Source organism: Stegodyphus dumicola, chromosome 1, assembly GCF_044657685.1.
Source record: "Stegodyphus dumicola isolate Sdum_Otavi_A_Nest chromosome 1, ASM4465768v1".
NCBI classification, from domain to species: Eukaryota; Metazoa; Arthropoda; class Arachnida; order Araneae; family Eresidae; genus Stegodyphus; species Stegodyphus dumicola.
The window spans coordinates 74,896,148-74,915,575 of NC_140768.1; the positions used below are offsets into that span (position 1 = coordinate 74,896,148).

The 19,428-nt window shown below is 35.2% G+C and overlaps 1 protein-coding gene across 3 annotated transcripts in view; it reads right to left on the reverse strand.

Annotated features, from left to right (window-relative positions):
* LOC118187131 (putative 3',5'-cyclic phosphodiesterase pde-5) overlaps nucleotides 1-18,742 on the reverse strand; it is a 104,776-nt gene extending 86,034 nt beyond the window's left edge. For 2 of the 3 annotated variants that reach the window (XM_035357327.2, XM_035357326.2), the window contains exons 1-2: nucleotides 18,588-18,742; nucleotides 11,732-12,023 (exon numbers count right to left, since the gene is read on the reverse strand). In XM_035357327.2, the coding sequence (XP_035213218.1) occupies nucleotides 11,732-11,975 (244 nt within the window). In that variant the 5' untranslated portion in view covers nucleotides 11,976-12,023; nucleotides 18,588-18,742. Of the gene's footprint in view, nucleotides 1-11,731; nucleotides 13,009-18,587 lie in introns of those variants that run through there. The other variant, XM_085816310.1, reaches the window with a different exon arrangement.
* Nucleotides 18,743-19,428: the final 686 nt, after the last annotated feature.

The following is a 19,428-nucleotide window of genomic DNA, read 5'->3' on the forward strand; positions in this document are numbered from 1 at the left end:
CAGCTCAGCTTCATCGGTACTGAAACAGTCTTTCTCTCTGTACTAGGATTTTGAGGCCCGCAAACCGTAGAAAAAATTTATCAAGACTGACGAAGAAAATGAAAAAAAGCCATAAGATGAATACAATTCATTCATGAAATACAATACTTGGGAATCAGCCGATTATCAGAAAATCGAAAAGCCAATGGCTATTTCGAATAAAGCGAATGCCATTTTCAGTCGGTACAATGCCATATGTATCACTAAGAGTTGCTCACAAAAGGACAAAAGTATTGAATTGAACTATACAGAAACCGTTTCGCTGGTAGTTCTCTATAATTCTGTGCATGCATTACTCGAATTAGCTGTTGAGTTTGACTTGAAGGTACATCTGATAGATGTGAAATAGTCTTTGAATGGAGAAACTGACGAAGAAATTTTATGTCGCAATAACACGATTTCGTGACTTTTGAATGCAAAGTCTTCCAGCTTAGAAAGTCAATCATAGGACTTAAGTAAACAGGCTGTGGAACTCGGCGAACCTCCCCTCCCCAAGGAATCTAAAATTTGAAAATTTAGTTCTGACAACTGAATTTACGTACAGACATGAACAGATAAACCTATCGTTATTGCTATATATCTTATTAATTTAATGATTCTAACAAAAAATAGTCCTCGATAATACGCATTAAGAAGACTCAAAACAAAAGGTTTGAAATAAAAGATCGAGTAAAGATAGTGTTTAGGCATTAAGATTGTGAAAAATGAAAATAAAAAAGAATTACTTCAATAATAAAGAACACTTTGATCAAGTACAGATGCAAGAATTCTTTTAACAACACTTAACATTAAACTTTGGGAATCTTTATACTTCTCCATAGAAAATGAAAGTTTATATAAAAATAAGTATATTAACCCTTAATCGGATCTTTGATTCACTTAGCTGTATGTAGACGACCTGAAAATTCAAGCTCTTAGTAAACTTAGCTCTTCAAGTTCAAGTAGACTTATCAGCCAGTTTAACAGTAATCCAAAACATTTACACTGGATTCAAGAAAAGCATGTAATACAATATCCTAAATACAAGTTTTTCTTATCAGGCTGTCTGATTCTTGCAAACCAAGCAAGCCAAAGGAAAAAAAGCTGCAGTGCTTTCAAGCATTGAGATATACACTGTAACAGCATTAACTAAAGCTTCTGAAGAAGCGACGTACTTGCGTTCCTTATTGAGACCGCTTAGTTCGGTCAATGTTCATCATGTATCAAATAATTGAACCTCAGTTTCGAGGCCAGCGGCCGAGCGGTAAAGTCGCTGAACACTGGTAGTTCGGTCCGAGGTTCGAATCCCGCGAACGGGCTGGCTGCATGGGTATTTTCGTGGTTTTCCCCATGTGTAACGTATATACGAGCCAGTTTCCCTTAGAAAGTCCTCCACGAAGGCATCCCTTCCCCTAGGCAGAGAGCCCTAGTGTGCTTTGCCATAATTAAATACACCACCAAATACACCAGTTTCGAGGATCCCTGCCGAAAAGATAGCTATCACATTCGAATTTCACTCTACCGAAACCGATTCATTACGAACGAACCTTTTGGTCCCGTTCAATTTTTTATACACTTGACGTTAATTTTCTACCGCTATAGCGGTAGAAATATATATATATTTCTTTTAATTTTAATATATATTTCTTTTAATTTTTCTTTTAATTATTTAATTTTCTACCGCTATATCCAATAGCAGGAAAATCGTACATAACGAACATCTACCACTGAAATTTTTTTATGTGTTTTTCTAATATTTTGCAGAATTTCTGCAAGATTTAACATAAGATCTAATAACCATTAAAATCATTCACATTTAGGATGTTCGGATTTACATTCCATCTCTAAAGGAAAATATTGCTTATCTTTTATGTTTAACTCCACTTTTATCTATGATCTAAACGAAGATGAATGGGAAACATGTGTAGCATCCAATCTAGGAGAACGACGAGACAATTGTTAATCTTAGGACAGCATACGGCATTTTTTGTATACAGTGTATATAACCATTTAACCAGAGAATGTAAGTATGTTCTTTGATTCTGTTTAAATCCTTTGGCTGAAGCGTCACACAAAGCCCTATTCAAGGCTGATATTTTCACGGAAATTTTGAAATTTTCACTATTCAGGGAAATAGGCTATAGTTCACTCGTCTTTTAAGGAACGAAATTTTTTTATCCTTATTAATTTTTCTAATATTTGTTTGTTTGAATATGCATGCTGTCCAACATCTGTCCTCCGAATATGGATTTTATATTCTTCCTTCCTTTTTTTCGGAGGGGGGGATATTTGAAAGGTATAGGATAATCTTTACAAAAGTTATTGAATCTTACCTTTGAAACCCCACATATCTCTATTAAAAGTTAAATTCGTCAATATTTTGCGTTATTTATATTATACAAATACATAAACTATTCCCATAATATTTTGTGAGATATTTTTTTTTTTTAATTTTTTTTTATTTTTTTTACTGAACTGAATATAGCGAACCAAACTTCCGGTCCTTTGAAGTTCGTAACAGTGAAGTTCGACTGCAGTACATTCATCGGCTAAATTATTCTTTGGGGAGCACGTTCTCATGCCGAGCAAGGGAAAAAAATGGCATTCCAGTTTTTTTTCAAAAACATCGGTTGCCATTATTTTTATATAAAAGTATAGTCTCTGTTAAAATGGATCTTATGTATGACCCATATTTTTGTTAAAAATAAATTTTTAAACATTATCATGAGAGTAGCCATTATTATTTTGATTTATGCACTCGTATAAATACTAATGTAAAACCTAAACTTTAGTAAGCAAATGAAGTTCGAATTTTCAAGCAGACGCTTTAGTTGCTAGGTAAAAAAAAACTATATTTCTATTTTCAAACACCTTTTTGAAAGGAGACAGAATTGGTACAAATGACGTTCTAAGTAGGATCATTCGTGAAGCGCATAATAATCTTTTCTATTATGTGCTTAGCATCTTGATGTCTTGTGTATAATCGATCAAAAAAGTAGCCATTTTGCGTAACAAACAGCAAGAAAAATTGGCTTTATTAATGATTTATCAAAGATTATTTTCGAAGTGACTTCCTGTCGCAGATATAACCGCAGTAACTGGTAAAAGGAAGTAAAATTCGGAAGTTTAGGAACTTTAAAAATGATCTTTTACGATATATCGATCGTAACATCCCCTTTTTTATCCATCAATAATTCAGCAGCACTAATCGATTACCATGCATTCCCATCAGTTAATAAGACAGAAAGATCTTTCTGCAAACGATTTGACCAATAAATGGATACACACCTGCACTTGGGAAAGGATGATGGAAGAAAATGCATCCACACACGATCCATCAAACTTGGCATTTCCGAATAACCTAGAGTCACGAAAGCTCTGAAGAGGTAAGCCAACTCTCTGAGAAACATTTCTTATATAGAAAACGTATTTAAGTGGTATACAACAAAAAGTGTAAAAAAACATAGGCAGAATGTTACCTATGTTCTCAGCTTTCAAAGAGTTATGCATGATATTAATAATCTCAAAAGTGAAGTAAAATTTATTCCAAATGTCGAAATTTTCTCCGTGAATAAGGTGTTTCTTTAACCCCTAATTTTCCTAAATAGTTTCTATCGAAATACACAGAACGTTTCTCTAAACTTAATTTGAGAATCTGATAGTACTGATAACGCGCATTAATTTAAAAAATTAACATGGTATTAAGTAGATATTACCTGCAGCATAGAGCACCTACTTTTCAATTTCTTTCCATCAGTGGTTTCAGTCCACTGTACTTATTCACGACGATTAGCGCTTAATTAATTTGGATTGATTTTTAGTTTTTCGTATTTCCAAGTAGTAGGATGTAAGTTGGAAAAAATTAGTTTTACTACAGACTAGTTTTGCTAGGTTAGATGTTATTCAGGAAACCAAGCAAGATTTTAGCACATAAGTACTATACAATCTCACATTATAATGAACCTGGTTTATAGATCTGAAAGCAAACCACGGAAATGAGGAAAGAACCTTTTGGTCCCTTCTAATTTCTATTGCACTTAATGTTATTTTATACTGCTCTAGTGAACTTCCAAAAGTATGACAATAGAATGCATATACGACAATAGGATATGGATATCTTAGATTGAAACGTTTTTGTATTTTTCATATTGTTTCAAGAATTTCTGCAAGTTTAAGTGAAAAATATTATTAGCTCTATGGTTTTTAAAAAACATTTTAGCACTATGTATGTTTATGCTTTTTTTCCAAGTGTTTCGAAAATGTGTAGGGGAAATTCCGGTATATCTGCGATTCGAGGTTTCGTTTTTATATGAATTTTAAAGTCTTTAATAAAAATTGGATGAAATCATTTTACGGTTTTTGATCTCAAATGGACCAGGAGAACGAAACATATTGATCGACTTTTGTGAAGCTTTAATTCACTTTCCTTTGATGAGTTCTGAATTGGAGTTTCAATAAAAGGAGATTAATTTTTTATGTGTATAATTTTGTATATTTTATCTTTCGCATTTTTATTTTTCGAGATTGTTCTACTATGAATTCCCTCTTTAATTCTATTTGCTCTGGTATTATGTTATAACTCTTATACACGGTTGCAATTATTATATTATAGAGGGATCGCCTTGCTTTTATTCCAGTTTACTAATTAATTTAGGTGATTTAAGTTTAACATATTGTTACCTTTTTCTTCCTGACACCAGTTGTTGCGTTATTTTCTTCCTTCACGTTCGTAAGGGGTTTGTAGATTTGGAGTGAATAACGACGACACTTGATTGAAGTATCGAAGCACACTTTATTTAGCCAATATTAATCAGGACAGCTCCCAAATCACGTTTTACAGTAGTAGAAGAACTACTATAAACAATCAGCGACACAGCCTTCACGCTATCAGGCTATAACGGTCGAGACAGCTTCACTGCAAAGCACCAGAGTACAGCTCTCGATTCTGCTTGGTCGTTCTTGGAACTCCACGTACTCTCGAGACTCTCCACGCTCCATGCACTCGCGATGCACTCGACGATACACAAGAGTATAGCTCTCGACTCAGCAGAGTTTAAAACAAAACTCGACGATGCACTAACTCGCGATACACTAAAAGACTCTCTCGATGCACTCGACGACCAACTCGGCGCTAGACTTCGAGACACTCGCTCAATGACTGACTATCAGCTCGCTAGACGAGGCACACACTAACTGACCGCGGAGCAGCAGGGTTTGTATAGCTTTCGGCTTGTGTTCGAGAATATTCTGGGCTAAACCAGTAAGAATTCGTTCCAGAAGGTTCTCCATCCGTCCATAGTATAACGCCAATTTTGTCTCCAAATGGGCGATTTCTAGCCAAATGTGGCAACCCTGCCTTCCCCTGCCATTTTATGTCAACCCTAAACCTTCTTTGTGGGGAAGTTATCTCACCGCGCCTGTACATTTCGTAACAATATATATTATTGTTACGGTTTTTGTATTTAGTTAGCTATTTTTAGTAGAATTAAAATAAAAATTGTTTTATATTCCCGTGCAATGCAGCACGAGACTTATTTGAAAAGAAAGCTACTCCGGAAAAGTTAAATTAATTTTAATAAATTTAATAAATTTAATAATAAATAATAGTTTAATAAATTTTATTAACTTTTTATCGACTTGTGCATTCAATTTTTTACGAACCCGTACGCTCGCAACGCTTTTTAGTGTCAGAAGTGGGATTTGAATGGCAGTCACAAGAGCGATGGAAGAAAAATTAAGGCAATTTATGGCAGCCTTTGCTGCATTTAAAAAAGAGATGAAAGCTTTTGTTAAAGCAGAAATGACAGCGGGCCAAGAAGGAGATGATAGCTGTCCAAGAATCCGTTAAAAAGAAGATGAAAACTGTTTAAGTATAAGTTAAAGATGAGATGGAAGCCCTTCAAAAAAAGATGGAAGATGGCCAAGTTTCTGTTAAAAAGGAAATGAAAGCTAGTCAACAAAAAATTATAGCGGGCCAAATTTCTGTTAAAGAGGAAATGCAAGCTATTCAAAAAAGATGGAAGCTGTTAAAGAAGAAATGAACGTAGACCAATAGAAAATTAAAAGAGAAATCAAATGCATAATACAAAAAAAAAAAAAAATTGAATCTATAAAATTGACATGGTTGAAAACAGAGTTGGAGAAATTAAAGAGAGAGTTTGCCATCTAAAAAAAAAAAAAAAAAAAAAAAAAAAAAAAAATCGAACAACAAATTCGATGACAGGGTTTCTGCAGTAGCCAAAGAAGTTGATACCTTAAAGAAATTCGTAGCGACGACAGGGACCAAGATGGTTTTAAATTTTTACCTATGCTTGCTCGTTCCTCTCTGAAGTTATCCATATATGATGGGAAGACCTTCTGGAAAGTATATAAGACACAATTTTCTATAGTGGCAGAAGCGAATGGATGGGATCTCCAAGTTGTCATCTCGCCGCTTCTCTGAGAACAGACGCAGCGGATATCCTGCAGACTCTTCCCGAAAACTAGAGATTAGACTTTGGAGCTCTATCCGGCGCATTGGAGCTGTGCTTTGGGAAGAACTGTTTAAAAGACTAAAACAGGCTTCAATTAAAATCCCGTCAACAGAAGCCCACCGAATCACTCCAGGACCTCGCAACGGATGTTGAAATGCTGTACCACCTCGCCTTTACGGAGTGCTCGAGAGAAACGAGGAAAATCCTGTCCCTGCAGTAATTTATCTATGGTATCCGGGATCCCGAAATACAGAAGGCTCTACGAATGGCGGATGTCAAGGACTTAAAAAGCGCTCTGGTGTAGGCCATGAAATTCGAGGTAGCCCAGCAAGAAACTCGCAGAGATTGCCACCCAATCAGAGCCACTCAAGTGCAAGAGCGAGTGGATCAACTGACTGCTCGTCTAAATGATTTAACTAGACAAGTCATTGTCTTGAGGTGAAATAGGCGTGACATAAAACAAACACTAAAGTTCGGGAACTGCGGTACTGAAGGCCACGTACGAAGGAACTGCAGAACACCCCATGGTACGGATGTTAAGACCTCCCCTCAACAAGAAACAGGAAAACTAATTAGTAGCCATCTCGCGGGGCGGGGGTTTCCAAATAATGAAAAGCCCCAGTTTAAAGCGCTTCACATTTCTGCAGTCAGTGGTGGCAGTAATGGACTTTTCATGATAGGACATATCAATGGAGTTCCTTGCAAATATGCCCTTTGACACAGGAGCCAATGTTATCATCATTCGAAAAGATTTGGTTCAATAACTGAAAGGTAATCTCATCTAGATGCCGTCCTGCATTACCCTCCAGGCTGTGTCCGACGATAAAATCGACATTGATGGAAAATTAAACGTTAACATCACGTTTGGATATGCCGCGTACCATCACACAGCATATGTGGTAGAGATTACAGATTATTGCATACTCGGATTGGACTTTCTATGGAAAGGCAATTTTTCCTTGGACTTTAAAAATAACGAACTGCGTTCTGCCTCTGAGGACATAGTCCTATTCGGAAATAATGATGAAGGAGTGAAATCTATCCATAAAATCATAGCTCAAGACGATATCACAATACCCGAAAGAACAGAAATTTTACTTCCTGGATCCATAGCCTAAATTGAAATTTCCACTACAACATCATAGAATGTCCCCAGAACTGTAACAGCCCGAAAAGAGTACTAGTAGCTTCAGTACTCGTCGGCCTATAGAGGACCGTTATCCCGGTGACAATTGCCAATGTAACTGAGAAGGCGAGAATTATTAAGAAAGGTAAAGTGGTTGCAGTATATACTCCAGGGCCCAGGGTTAAACGAAACAATAACACTTCAGAATTCGTGTCTTCAGAGAGCATTACATCGGAGTTATTTCAGAATGCACAGTTAAGCGATGAAGATACGAACGCTGCCAAACATGTCATTCAAGAAGTTCAAGATGTTTTCTCCCGCTCGTCTTCTGACATGTGTCGAACCAGTTTGACATATCATAGAATTGATACCGGGGACTAAGTAACATCTAAGACATCTGCCGATAGCTAAACAGGAAGAGGTAGGAAAACGTCTAAAAGATATGCAAGAAAGGAATTTCATCAAGCCTTCAGCAAGTCCCTGGGTATTTCCCATTGTCTCGGTGAAAACGAAAGACGGTTCAATTAGAATTTGCGTTGACTATCGCCAGTTGAACGAGGTTAAGAAGGAAGACATCTACCCTCTTCCTGGAATTGACGACATTCTGGACACTCTTTCTGGAAGCAAGTAGTTTTTGACGTTTGGTCTAAAGAGTGAATATTGGCAAGTAGAGATACATCTTGATGACCGAGAAAATACGGCATTTACTAGGGACAAGGACTTTGGTAGTTCAAAGGGATGACGTTTGGACTATGTAAAGCGCCAGCAACATTCGAACGCTTCCTGGAGACTGTTTTGAAAGGTCTTTCCTACGAAGCCTGTCTGATATACCTGGATGACATTATCATCGTCAGGAAGAGTTTTGAATAACATCTAGAAAATGTTAGGAAGGTGCTTCAGAAACTGGAAGAAGCCAATCTAAAGTTGAGTCCCGCTAAATGCAAATTATTCAGACAGGAAGTGACTTACCTTGGATATGTCATCTTTGCCGAAGGTGTGTTCCAGAAAAAGTGTCAGCAGTTAAAGATTGGAGATGCCCGAAAATATTCATCAGCTAAGATGTGTCCTGGGGCTTTGCACCAACTATATGAGATTTGTGAAGGACTTTTCTTTCGTTGCAAGACTCCTCCACAAACTAACAGAAAGCAAACAAATATTCTTGTGGGCAAAAGAATGTAAGGATGGATTTAACAACTTGAAGGAAGCTTTAACATCGGATCTAACTCTGACGTATACTCAGATATTCTCAATACGGATGCCAGCAATGAGAGAGTTGGTGCTGTTTTGTCCCAAGAAATAAACGGCCAAAAACGCTTCTTAGCTTACTGGAGCAAGTGCCTATCAAAACCGGAGAGGAATTACTGTCACCTAGAAAGAGTTATTCGCCATAATTAAAGCCGTAGAACATTTCCATCATTATCTTCAAGGCAGAAAATTCCTGCTCCGGACGGATCATGTTTCTTTGATCTGACTTTTAAATTTCAAGAATTCTGAAGGCCAAACAGCCAGGTGGATACAGAAACTCCAGAAATGTAACATCACTATCCGTCATCGGAAGGGATTATCACATGGAAACACCGACGTCTTGTCTAGAAGATCCTGCCCAGAAAGCTCCCGATATTGTTCCAGAATCGAAGCGAAATATGAGCTGCTTAATCCAGTTGCACGGAAAATTACAACATTAACATGGGCTGATCGAAATCCATGGAGTGACAAAGAAATAAGGAACATCCAGCTGGAAGATTGCGATATCAAGCCCATTTTTCATTTAATGGAGTCCTCAAACAGAAAACCTACCTGGCAGGATACTTCGATCTACAGTCCGACGACAATACTTGGTTCTCTGGGATTCACTCCACATTCGAAACATCTTATACTGAAAATTCGAATCGAATGATGGAAAGACTTTCCAATGGCAGCTGATACTACCTAGATCCCGGACTCTGGACGTCCTTAAAAAGCTATATAGCAACCCTACAACAGGCCATTTCGGAATATGAAGACTTTGCAGAGAGTCCGTGAGCGTTTCTACTGGAGTATTGCAAGGGATAACGTGCAAAAATGGTGCCGATCTTGCGATGCCTGTGCAGGTCGGAAAGTTCGAAGAAACGCAGTCGAGTTTAACTGAAATGTTACAAAGTAGAAGCGCCTCTTGAACGTATCGCCTTTGACAATTTGGGACCTCTGACAAGAACTGCTGATGGCAACAAATACATCCTCGTTGTCATTAATTATTTCATCAAGTGCCCTGAAGCGTATCCTATTCCTGATCAAGAGGCTGTCACAGTAGCAGAGGTAATGATAAAGCATTGGATTTACAGGTTCGGAGTGCCTTTTCAGTTAATTCCGATCAAGGAAGGAATTTTACCTCTGCTGTAATCAAAGAACTATGCAATTTACTCGGCATTGACAAAATCCAAACGACGCCTTTGCTTCCTCAGTCAGACGGCATGGTAGAGACGTTTAATCGAACTATCCCTTAATAGCTTCTCATTGGTGATTTCGGGAAACCAGCAGGACTGAAACAAGAAGTTACCACTGTTTTTAGTGGCTTACCGCAATGCTGTCCACGAGACTACTGCCTATTCCCCATCTCAGATGCTCTTCGATCGTGATCTTCGTCTGCCTTGTGATCTCTTGTTTGGTCGCCCTCCGGATGCCCCTTCATCGCCTGAGGAATACATCCAAGATCTCTAGGCCCATTTGGAAGCGATGCACAATTTTGCACGAGATCAAGTCAACTTGGCGACGGAGAAGATGAAGAACCGCTACTACATGGTAGCTACTGGACATCGATTCAACGAAGGAGACAAGGTGTGGTTGTGGAATCCGACTCGATGGTAGGACTTTGTCCTGACCTACAGTTACCTTGGAATGATCCTTACCCAGTGCTAAACAGCCCGAACGATGTCGTGGTTCGGATCTGTAAGTTATCGAACTCTAAGCCTAAAGTCTTTCATTACTATCATTAGGTATCTCTTGCGATAGCCATAGTACGTAGTGTATATGATGCAAATTGTATAAAACCATGGTCCTTTTTGTTTCTAAATTTGTAAATTTATGCACTCATTTATTGATTTGTATTTGGTTTATTTTATGTTATTTATTGCAATTACTGTTTATTTTGTTTGTTATTGTATTGCAATGTGTATTATTGCATTGATGCTTTAGTTGTAAGTATCGCTTCCTGTCCAGGGACTGTACTGCCCGAGGCTTGCAGTCCTTGGGAAGGGGGCAGTGTTACGAATTTTGAATTTAGTTAGATATTTTTAGTATAATTATTATTTTATCACAGGAATTATTTATTTTAGCACAGGAAAATTGCTTTATTTTCATGTGCAATGCAGCGTGTGACAGATTTTACCCGGAAAAATAAAAGTATAAGAGCACGTGCATTTAACATTGAATAATAGTTTAGCTCTGAAAATTATATTTAAATTCAAATAAATGTAATTGATTACTATGTTAGCTGTAATCGTAATTCTACTCCAGAAATTGCTAGGATTACCTTTCCAGAAATTGCTAGGATTACTTTGAGTGATATTGTGTGATATTTTGATACTGTACGAATATCTCTGAGGAAAAATGCAGCGTTTTGTTATATTTCTTGTGATAAGAATAAATTTTTATTAACTTTTTATCGGACTTGTGCATTTAATCTATTGCGAACTCGCACGCACGCAACAGTATTTTATTCAAGTGCATTTTATGAGAATGGATGCATAGAGTTTATATACCTCTCCAAAAGATTTATAACACAGCACACTTTAAGAAGCAGCCTGAAGATCCCTAACAGACATCCACTGTATTGCGACTCGATGTAAGAAGGCGCTGGTGCTATTCATGAAACACTAAAAATAATTTCCTTTTGCTTTTAAATAACGAAGTTTCTGTGATTCGTTTCAGCGATGTAGAAACATGGAAATTTATTTTTCTTTAAGCCCAAAGAGGCATTAGCCCAGATGTTGATTATACTATATTTAATTTTAGTTACTTATTACTTATGCTTCTGCGGTTTCAACAAGAGACGTAAATATGTTTGGATTACACGAACAAGTTTTCACTCTTCACTTTGTCTTCAAAACAAAACTGTGAATAAACGTTTTCTACTTACCATTATTTTTCGCTGTCTTAGACATTCTGCTGCTCCTGCTCTGTGTTCTGCGTGGCATAACATCTAAGTAACCACCAGGTCCTGGTGATGGATAACGACTGGGTTCACAACAGTTCTTGTGATACTTGCTGGATGACTGGTTGGGGCTAGGAGACATGTATCTCGATGGAGCATACCGGAGTCCCACCGGACTGACGGATAGTAATGGAGGAAGTCGTCGAAGAGACACTTTTGGTTTAGACATAAAATAGCCCCTTTTAGTTCGGATAACCTTCACTGCAATGCTATGATCCTGCAAGAAGCAATTTTAAACTTCATTCACAGCTGCTCTTTAAGTGGAATTAAACTAGTCGTTCAGAGCTCCCTTTTTCTCAATATCTACAAATGAGTAATTTTGCTGAAAATTCATCCATAGCTTTCCAGTGGATGTTTTTCCAATGTGTAAATCATGGATGGCTATTTGTTAATCAATACTTATTGACTTTTTTGTTGAAGGCGAGTCGTATAAAAACAGTGTGTGAGTTGAATGTTCTTTCAAGAAGTGGTGAGAAAATTGTACTGTTGTTCAAAAATTAAGGATAAAATCTTTTGAATCTCTTCAGTCCATCTCGCTGAAAATAAAATGTCAGATTATACAAAAGAAAACGCGTGGAGACAAACAATTTGCTGTTAGCTTCATAATGATAGAAATAATAAAGAAAAACATCTTTCTTGATCTAAATTAACAAAACATAATTCGTTCAATTTCTCAAGTGGTGGTGTAGGAGAGGATGATTACAGCTCCTGATAATCGTAGTCAGCTAGACGTACAAGATGACAAACTAGCATATTAATAAGAAAATTGTACGAACGTATAGCTGTCTGGGTCGTATGAAAATTTGTCTTAGGATATTGCCATCTTGAGCTTTTGCAGGTGTATAAAAATTGTCGGAACTCCCTCACACACCATCTAAATATATCAGTATATTAATTAATTGAATCTAAATCAAGCAGAATGACTACTAATGAAAACATTTAAAAGTGCTCTATTTAGAATTATTGATACTCTAAATCAAATTCATTTGGACTTAGTATCTGCTATTAGGTATTCTTGGATGAAAACATGGAGTCATTCACTTTTCAGACAAACTTTGAGCTTGTATATCAACAGAAAACAACTCAATTATTGCTGCAGTGAATACATATATGCTATAGGGCCACTCTACCAGTAATCAAAAGGATACATATGCAAAATTCCGGCCATGCAACCCACTCATAAATTATCAGATTTCTTTGATTCTAACGGGCAAGGTTATTTGTATTGTTTGTTAGTAAAGTTAAAATATTTTAATTGTATTATTAGTCAGTAGCATTATTATAAATGTTCTTTGCCAAAATGCTGGCTGACATTTTTACGCTGTTTAAGCGTCTTCCGCAATTTCGAAATGGCGCCTTTTTTGGGGGGAGGGGAACTGCGCGAGACCCTGAGTACAAATATATGGATCTAAAAGAGTTTCATATCTTTCCTTATGTTTTCCCTTAAGTAATTATTTCAAATTATTTTAGGTTATAAAACTCTCTAAAGGCGGTAAAAAGCTTAAAATATTATTATCCAATTCTTTTATCATTAGCTCGAGGTTTTTATCATTGCATTTATTTTATCTCTAATGGCAAACAAATTAACAATTTGTCCTTGTAATCCTAAATTTAACTTTCCAAAAATATCAGCTAAATATGATAAACGCGCCAACCATAATTCACTACAGAAAAGTTTTGAAATTCAAATTTTGAATGACAGAGGAAAATTTGAGTTTCTGATCGAAGTTTAAAAAGATGATTTAATGCTTTGCCTCTGGGTAACCACCTTACTTCGGTATATAACAAAAGCGTTTCATGTTGACTTCCTATCTCTTGGTATAAAATCGTAAGTATTCTTTAATTTAAATCTCGCCTTTTAATAAAATTAACAGTTTTCGTAGCTTGATTCAAAACAATTTTCAGGTTTTCGAGGATTAAAAAGCTTTACGATGAATGGAGCACTGAGTAAATTTAGTTTCAGGTGCAGCTTTCTTTAGTTGAGAAATACCGGAATATTTTCCATTTCGGTGTTACCGGAATGGTGCTCTAGCTCCGTAACGGCATACGACAATGCACTTATTCCAAAGAATATCATTCTCAGACATACAATTGTCAAAACTATGAAAGATTTTTTTTAATCCTTAAGATAAAGAAATTCTGCCTGGCTAAGCTCTAGTGCGCACAATGAGCTATAAAAACAGCGTTTCACAGGTGAAGCCGGAAGAGACCGAAAGGGGGTAAAAAAATGTCTGTCAACCCTGTTTTATTGTAGCATTATGTACCTGAACGAAAAGTAAGGCTCGGTCCAAAACAAATTAAATTGGATGAACTACAAACAGCTTTGATAGCTACAAATGGAATATTCTAGCACCGGAGAATCAGTCTTTTGCCAATCAGAGTTTTATCAATCAGGTCATAAGGGTGGACATTAGCTTAATATAAGGCAGGTTTTCTATGGATTAGCATAAATTTGTTTCGTTCCTGGAAATTTCAATGTAATAAGCTGCTGATTTGATTAGTGGCCGGTATTGTACTTAATTTTTATTACACCCCTCTTCTGTATCCAGTTTTTTATTCTGAATGAAGAATACTAAATGTTTTTAAGATATTTCTTGGATTATAAGGTAAATATTTTCCTAATATACAAAGCAGTGAACAAATCTGGAACTTCTTCTGAAACTAAGCCATGTTATAATCTGAAATTTCTATTTTGAAATTAAAAAAAAGTCATTTAAGGAAGAATGTGCACTAATGTTCCTCCAAAACCAAGTACGTTGTGTTACTCAAAGAGTGTGAACAATCATTGATTTTGCAACTGGATTATTTTCGTTAGCTAATATTTTGCGTTCTTTCCTCAGTATAATTCAAGATTCAGTACTTGTTTTCCTAGTAAGCGGTTTGGAAACGACAGTACAATTTCTGTAACTCATAAAATGGATCCTTCTTCGTACCTCATCTGAACTGATCTACTGAGTGCACAAGTTCTCCAGTCATAAGACCCTCAAACATAACTTGCCTGCTCTGTTCTGCCAAAACAATGTTTTTGCTGTGATTTATTGTTCTGGAATTCAGCTTCCTGGCAGTTTCTTGATTGATTCAGTTCCAGATCTCTTACAATTAAGACTTCATTTTTTTGACTTAGGGATCTGATGACCAAGGATGTGTCACTGGTGGCAACAACAAGGATGGGGATTTTCCCGTGTTGTAAAAGGGAAATCCGCGTAGTGTGTATATATATTTCACAACAGTAAAGCTATTTGGTTCACGTGAACTAGTGCAGTATCAGTATTTTAGCACCAAAGCTTACGTCATTTTTATCTACATATTTAAATGTTTACTTGCAAGTTTTCAACATTTATATTTTTTGTGGCATTTTTATTTTATTTTTTGGCAAATTTGTGGCATATATTTAAGAACAAATGGAGAATGATGAATCTCTTACTCTTATGGATGCTTAGAAGAAATTTACAATCTTAGACTGTGTTAAGCATGTTGGACTGCCATATACTCAGATTAAACAATCAAGGCTCAACGCAGGGTCTAGGACTTTTCCCCGTCGCCATTTCAATGTGGCCGTTTCTCCGTCAGGTTTTTGAAATTTTAATCCGTTAGTTCAGAGAAACCATTCATAAAAGAAGGAAAATTAAATTTTTATGAAATCTGAATGGAAAACGGAATTACTTTGGAATCTAATTAGCAAATTACTCTCTTAAAATTAATATGTCATGTGTAACGATGTATTTGTATAAAAGTGTACACAAAAACATCTTATATATTATTTTATATATATAATATTTATTAAATTAAATTATTAAATTGAATCAATATAATATGACAAGATATAATACAGTCGCGTAAAAAAAAAGTGTCTTGACAACGAAACGTCCCAACGGTGAAAAGGCCCGACGGCGAACGGCCATGGCGAAACGGTCACGGCGAATAGTGAATTCGAGCATGAATATTCTCAGATCACCTAAATTGGCTCAAATTATAGGTTTGAAGATTTTTGAGGAAGGTTTTGAGGATTTAGCTCAGACGGATGTTGAAGAAATAATGGCTGATGAAGAACTAAAAGAGGATGAGTTAGTTAACATGATTCAAGAAACAAATAAACATGATGAAGACAATGATTCTGATGAATAGCAATCTGAACCAGTTGCGACCACAGCAACGAAGGAATTCAATTGGGAAGATTAGGTAATCATTTTTTACAATATGACACGAATGTTGAACGAGCTATCTCATTCTAACGGGAGCTTAGTAAGTCCTTAAATAAATATGAGGAGGTTTACAAAGATTTAGGAAAAAAAAGAACTAGGCAATTGTTAATCACATATTTTTTTACTACAAAGTCTTATCGATGTGAGATCTTAGCTAATTCGTCAACCATTGAAGCAGAATCTTATCAAGAACGCTCAAGTGATGAAAGTGAATCATAACAATCAAGAAGAAAAGATTAATAATTCATGAAAGTGATGACAGTGATTAAATTTATAATAATTTTTTGAATGATCTTAGATTTTCCTAATGTAAAATAAATTAATTATGTTCTTCTATTACCTACATATATTTGTTATTTTATGAACGAAGTATAACTTTATTTATTTTAAGATGTCTTACTTTTGTTTTATGTAAATAAATAACTCAATTATGCAGATTTAAGTGTGTTTTTCGTTTTACATGGATTTACATAGCAAAATGCAAGATTTCGGGGTAGAGTAGACTTTAAGGTACCCCTTGTATTATGGAAAAGTTGTTGTTTGATTTATCGCCAAGTTGTTTCATTTATGGTAGCCTGAGTAGTTGAATGTTATGGAAACCCTATTGTGACGTAATCGGGTGCATGATTCTGGGAAATTTTGAATCATGGGATGTTATGTAAGCGTTTTTGTGGTGTGTGTTGGTTTGATTCTTTAGACGGTAGAATGGCCGAATGTAGTAAGATTAATTTGAAGTTTCTGTATGATTTGGAGCGAAAGGGGAAAAGAGCTTAAATTGACTGGTGTGTAAATGAAGGTTTACTTAGTAGCCATTATAAGTGTCCTGTATGTAGGAAGGATATGCGTCTAGTCGAACGTAAAAACCGTTTAAATGGATTTGAATGGGTTTGTAGGAAGAAAGGTTCAGATGATCACTCTGTGAAGCGTTCGATCAGAAAGAGTACCTGGTTTGAAAAGTCATTTGAGTATGATTGATATTTTGATTTTTACGTGGCTCTGGGTGTACGAAGCGAACTCGAAAATCATGGTAAGTGAATATTTGCTTTTGGTAGTGCTTAAACGTATAACATGTTTTTCCTTTTTTATGTTATTTTATCGTTTGGTTTAAAATGTATTTTATTGAGATTATGTATTTTTTGTTTGCCTGTATTGTAGAATTTGGTGCTCCTTTGACTTTTTAAGTGAAAATATATCGATGTGTACATGGACAAAGTAAAGGGGAACGCAATGCAAGTTTGTGCAATTCTGGGATTTTTTTTAAGTAAAAATAGGTCGACGTGTACATGGATAAATTTAAAAGAGTACGCAATGCCATTTTTGTGCAATTCTGGGATTTTTTTTAAAGTGAAAATAGGTCGACCTGTACATGGATAAAGTCAAAGGAGTGCGCAATGCCATTTTTGTGCAATTCAGGGATTTTTTTTAAGTGAAAATAAGTCGATGTGTACATGGATACCGAGTTTGTGCAATTGTTTTGTCTTGTTATTTTGGCTTTGTGTAGAAAAATCGCCGCTTCGCAAGCCTAAATAACGAGTTAAAGAATTGCACAAAATCGGTATCCATGTACCGTCCAAAATCGCCAAGGGGTACCCTAAACTATACTTTTACCAGATTTCGATTTACACGGTTTTCTGAGGAACCTATCTTTCATATAAATCGAGGGATAGGGTGTTTTCAATTTGAATTTAAATCAATACTTATAAGTAATTAAATCAAACATTTTGTTACTTGATAAAATTGATTTACAGAAATTTTTTACGGATTTCCGAATTTCTATATGTTTATTAAATCTATCATTTGTAAAAATGAGTTATTTAGATTATTTTACAGAGTAATGTAAAAAATAAATTAAATAAATAAATTTTATATAGCAAGAAATACTACTTTTTTGTTTTAATTCATTGAAAAATTAAATGAGATTTTATTTAACATATTATAGGCAATTTTAATCAAAGGTAGATTATACGCGTTTAAAATTGATAGCATATATTTAGCATTAGTTTTCCTAAGTTTATATTAAGCAGTTTAGAATATAAGATATATTTATTCTCTTGAAAACCATTTACTTAATATTCGAGAATCAATTTTATAAATAACTGAAATAAGTCATTAAATTCCGTTTTTTTAATTCCAGACTCAATAACATTCAGTCTTTGATTTTAAGGCATAGGAAAAAAAAAAAAAAAAAAAAAAAAAAAAAAAAAAAAAAAACCCGAATCAATCATTTTTATTAAAGTTAGCATTAGGACATAGAACATCACTCTCTTAAATTGATTTCAAACTTGCTCAAATAATATAAGAAACAAATATTAGTCCTGCACAAATGTTGCATGATATCTAAATATTGCACAAATATTGCTAATACAGTTAACAAATCCTTTCTAATAATTGAGCTACTCCATTTTGTACTAAAATAACTTGATTTCAGCAATTTATGTACATTATCGAAATAATTTTATTTCAGTATTTTATTACGTAAATAATTTTAAATTTCAACAAAACTAACATAAAAACTTAAACTTTTGTTCTTGGTAAAAATTTAGCAAATAAATTTCTTTAAAAATTAAAGAAAAACTTACCAGATTTACAAATCAATCGAATCTCCATTCTTCATTCTAGAGAAAAGACAACAGGTAGCTTTCACAGTAAGACTACCTGCATTATTAAAAGCAACGATCAGAAAAGTTACAGAATGCCTGCTATAAGAATAGGTTCTCTTTGATAGGAGAGAATTCGTTTCCATGGAAACGCGCAACGTACGTCACGACACTTAACTCTGTAGAAAAAGATGGTTCAACTCTGAAACAACGAGAAGAGATCATGAAAGTTAAACATTAAATATAGGTTGCCCCTATATACATTGATGGGAGACGAAGGGTGCCTCTAGTGTTTTGGTCAGATTGCTGAGAAAGGTGTGTTACACGAAACCATATTATAATGAATTAACATAAAAATAGAGTTATATTTCAGAACCTTTCTGAGAATAAACAGAATATAAGAATTTTCTTTCACAAATATCAGAAATAAGTTTAATTAAAACGGAGGTTATGAGTCAAAAATACTAACAAAACATACAGTGTTGTTCTCAAGACACATTTTTTTAAAACCGCTTGCTGCCAAATGTTTAATCTCATATTTTCTCAAAAGAAAATAAAAATTTTCCTAAAACAATTCGTTAAATATCTGTTCTGTTTTACAAAACAGTGGTAACCTAATATGCCGCAAATTGGGATAGCTTTCAGCTTGGTAATTTGTACCATTAATGGTAGCTCAGTAATTGCAACTGTAAATAAGGGTAAGAAAATAGGATACGTATGTTATTAATTATTTTTTAAATCTTTTCTCTTTTAACTAAAAATTAAAACTTTTGTTACGTTTTTCTAAAACCATTTCCGAAAATAGAATTACCGGAAAGGTTTA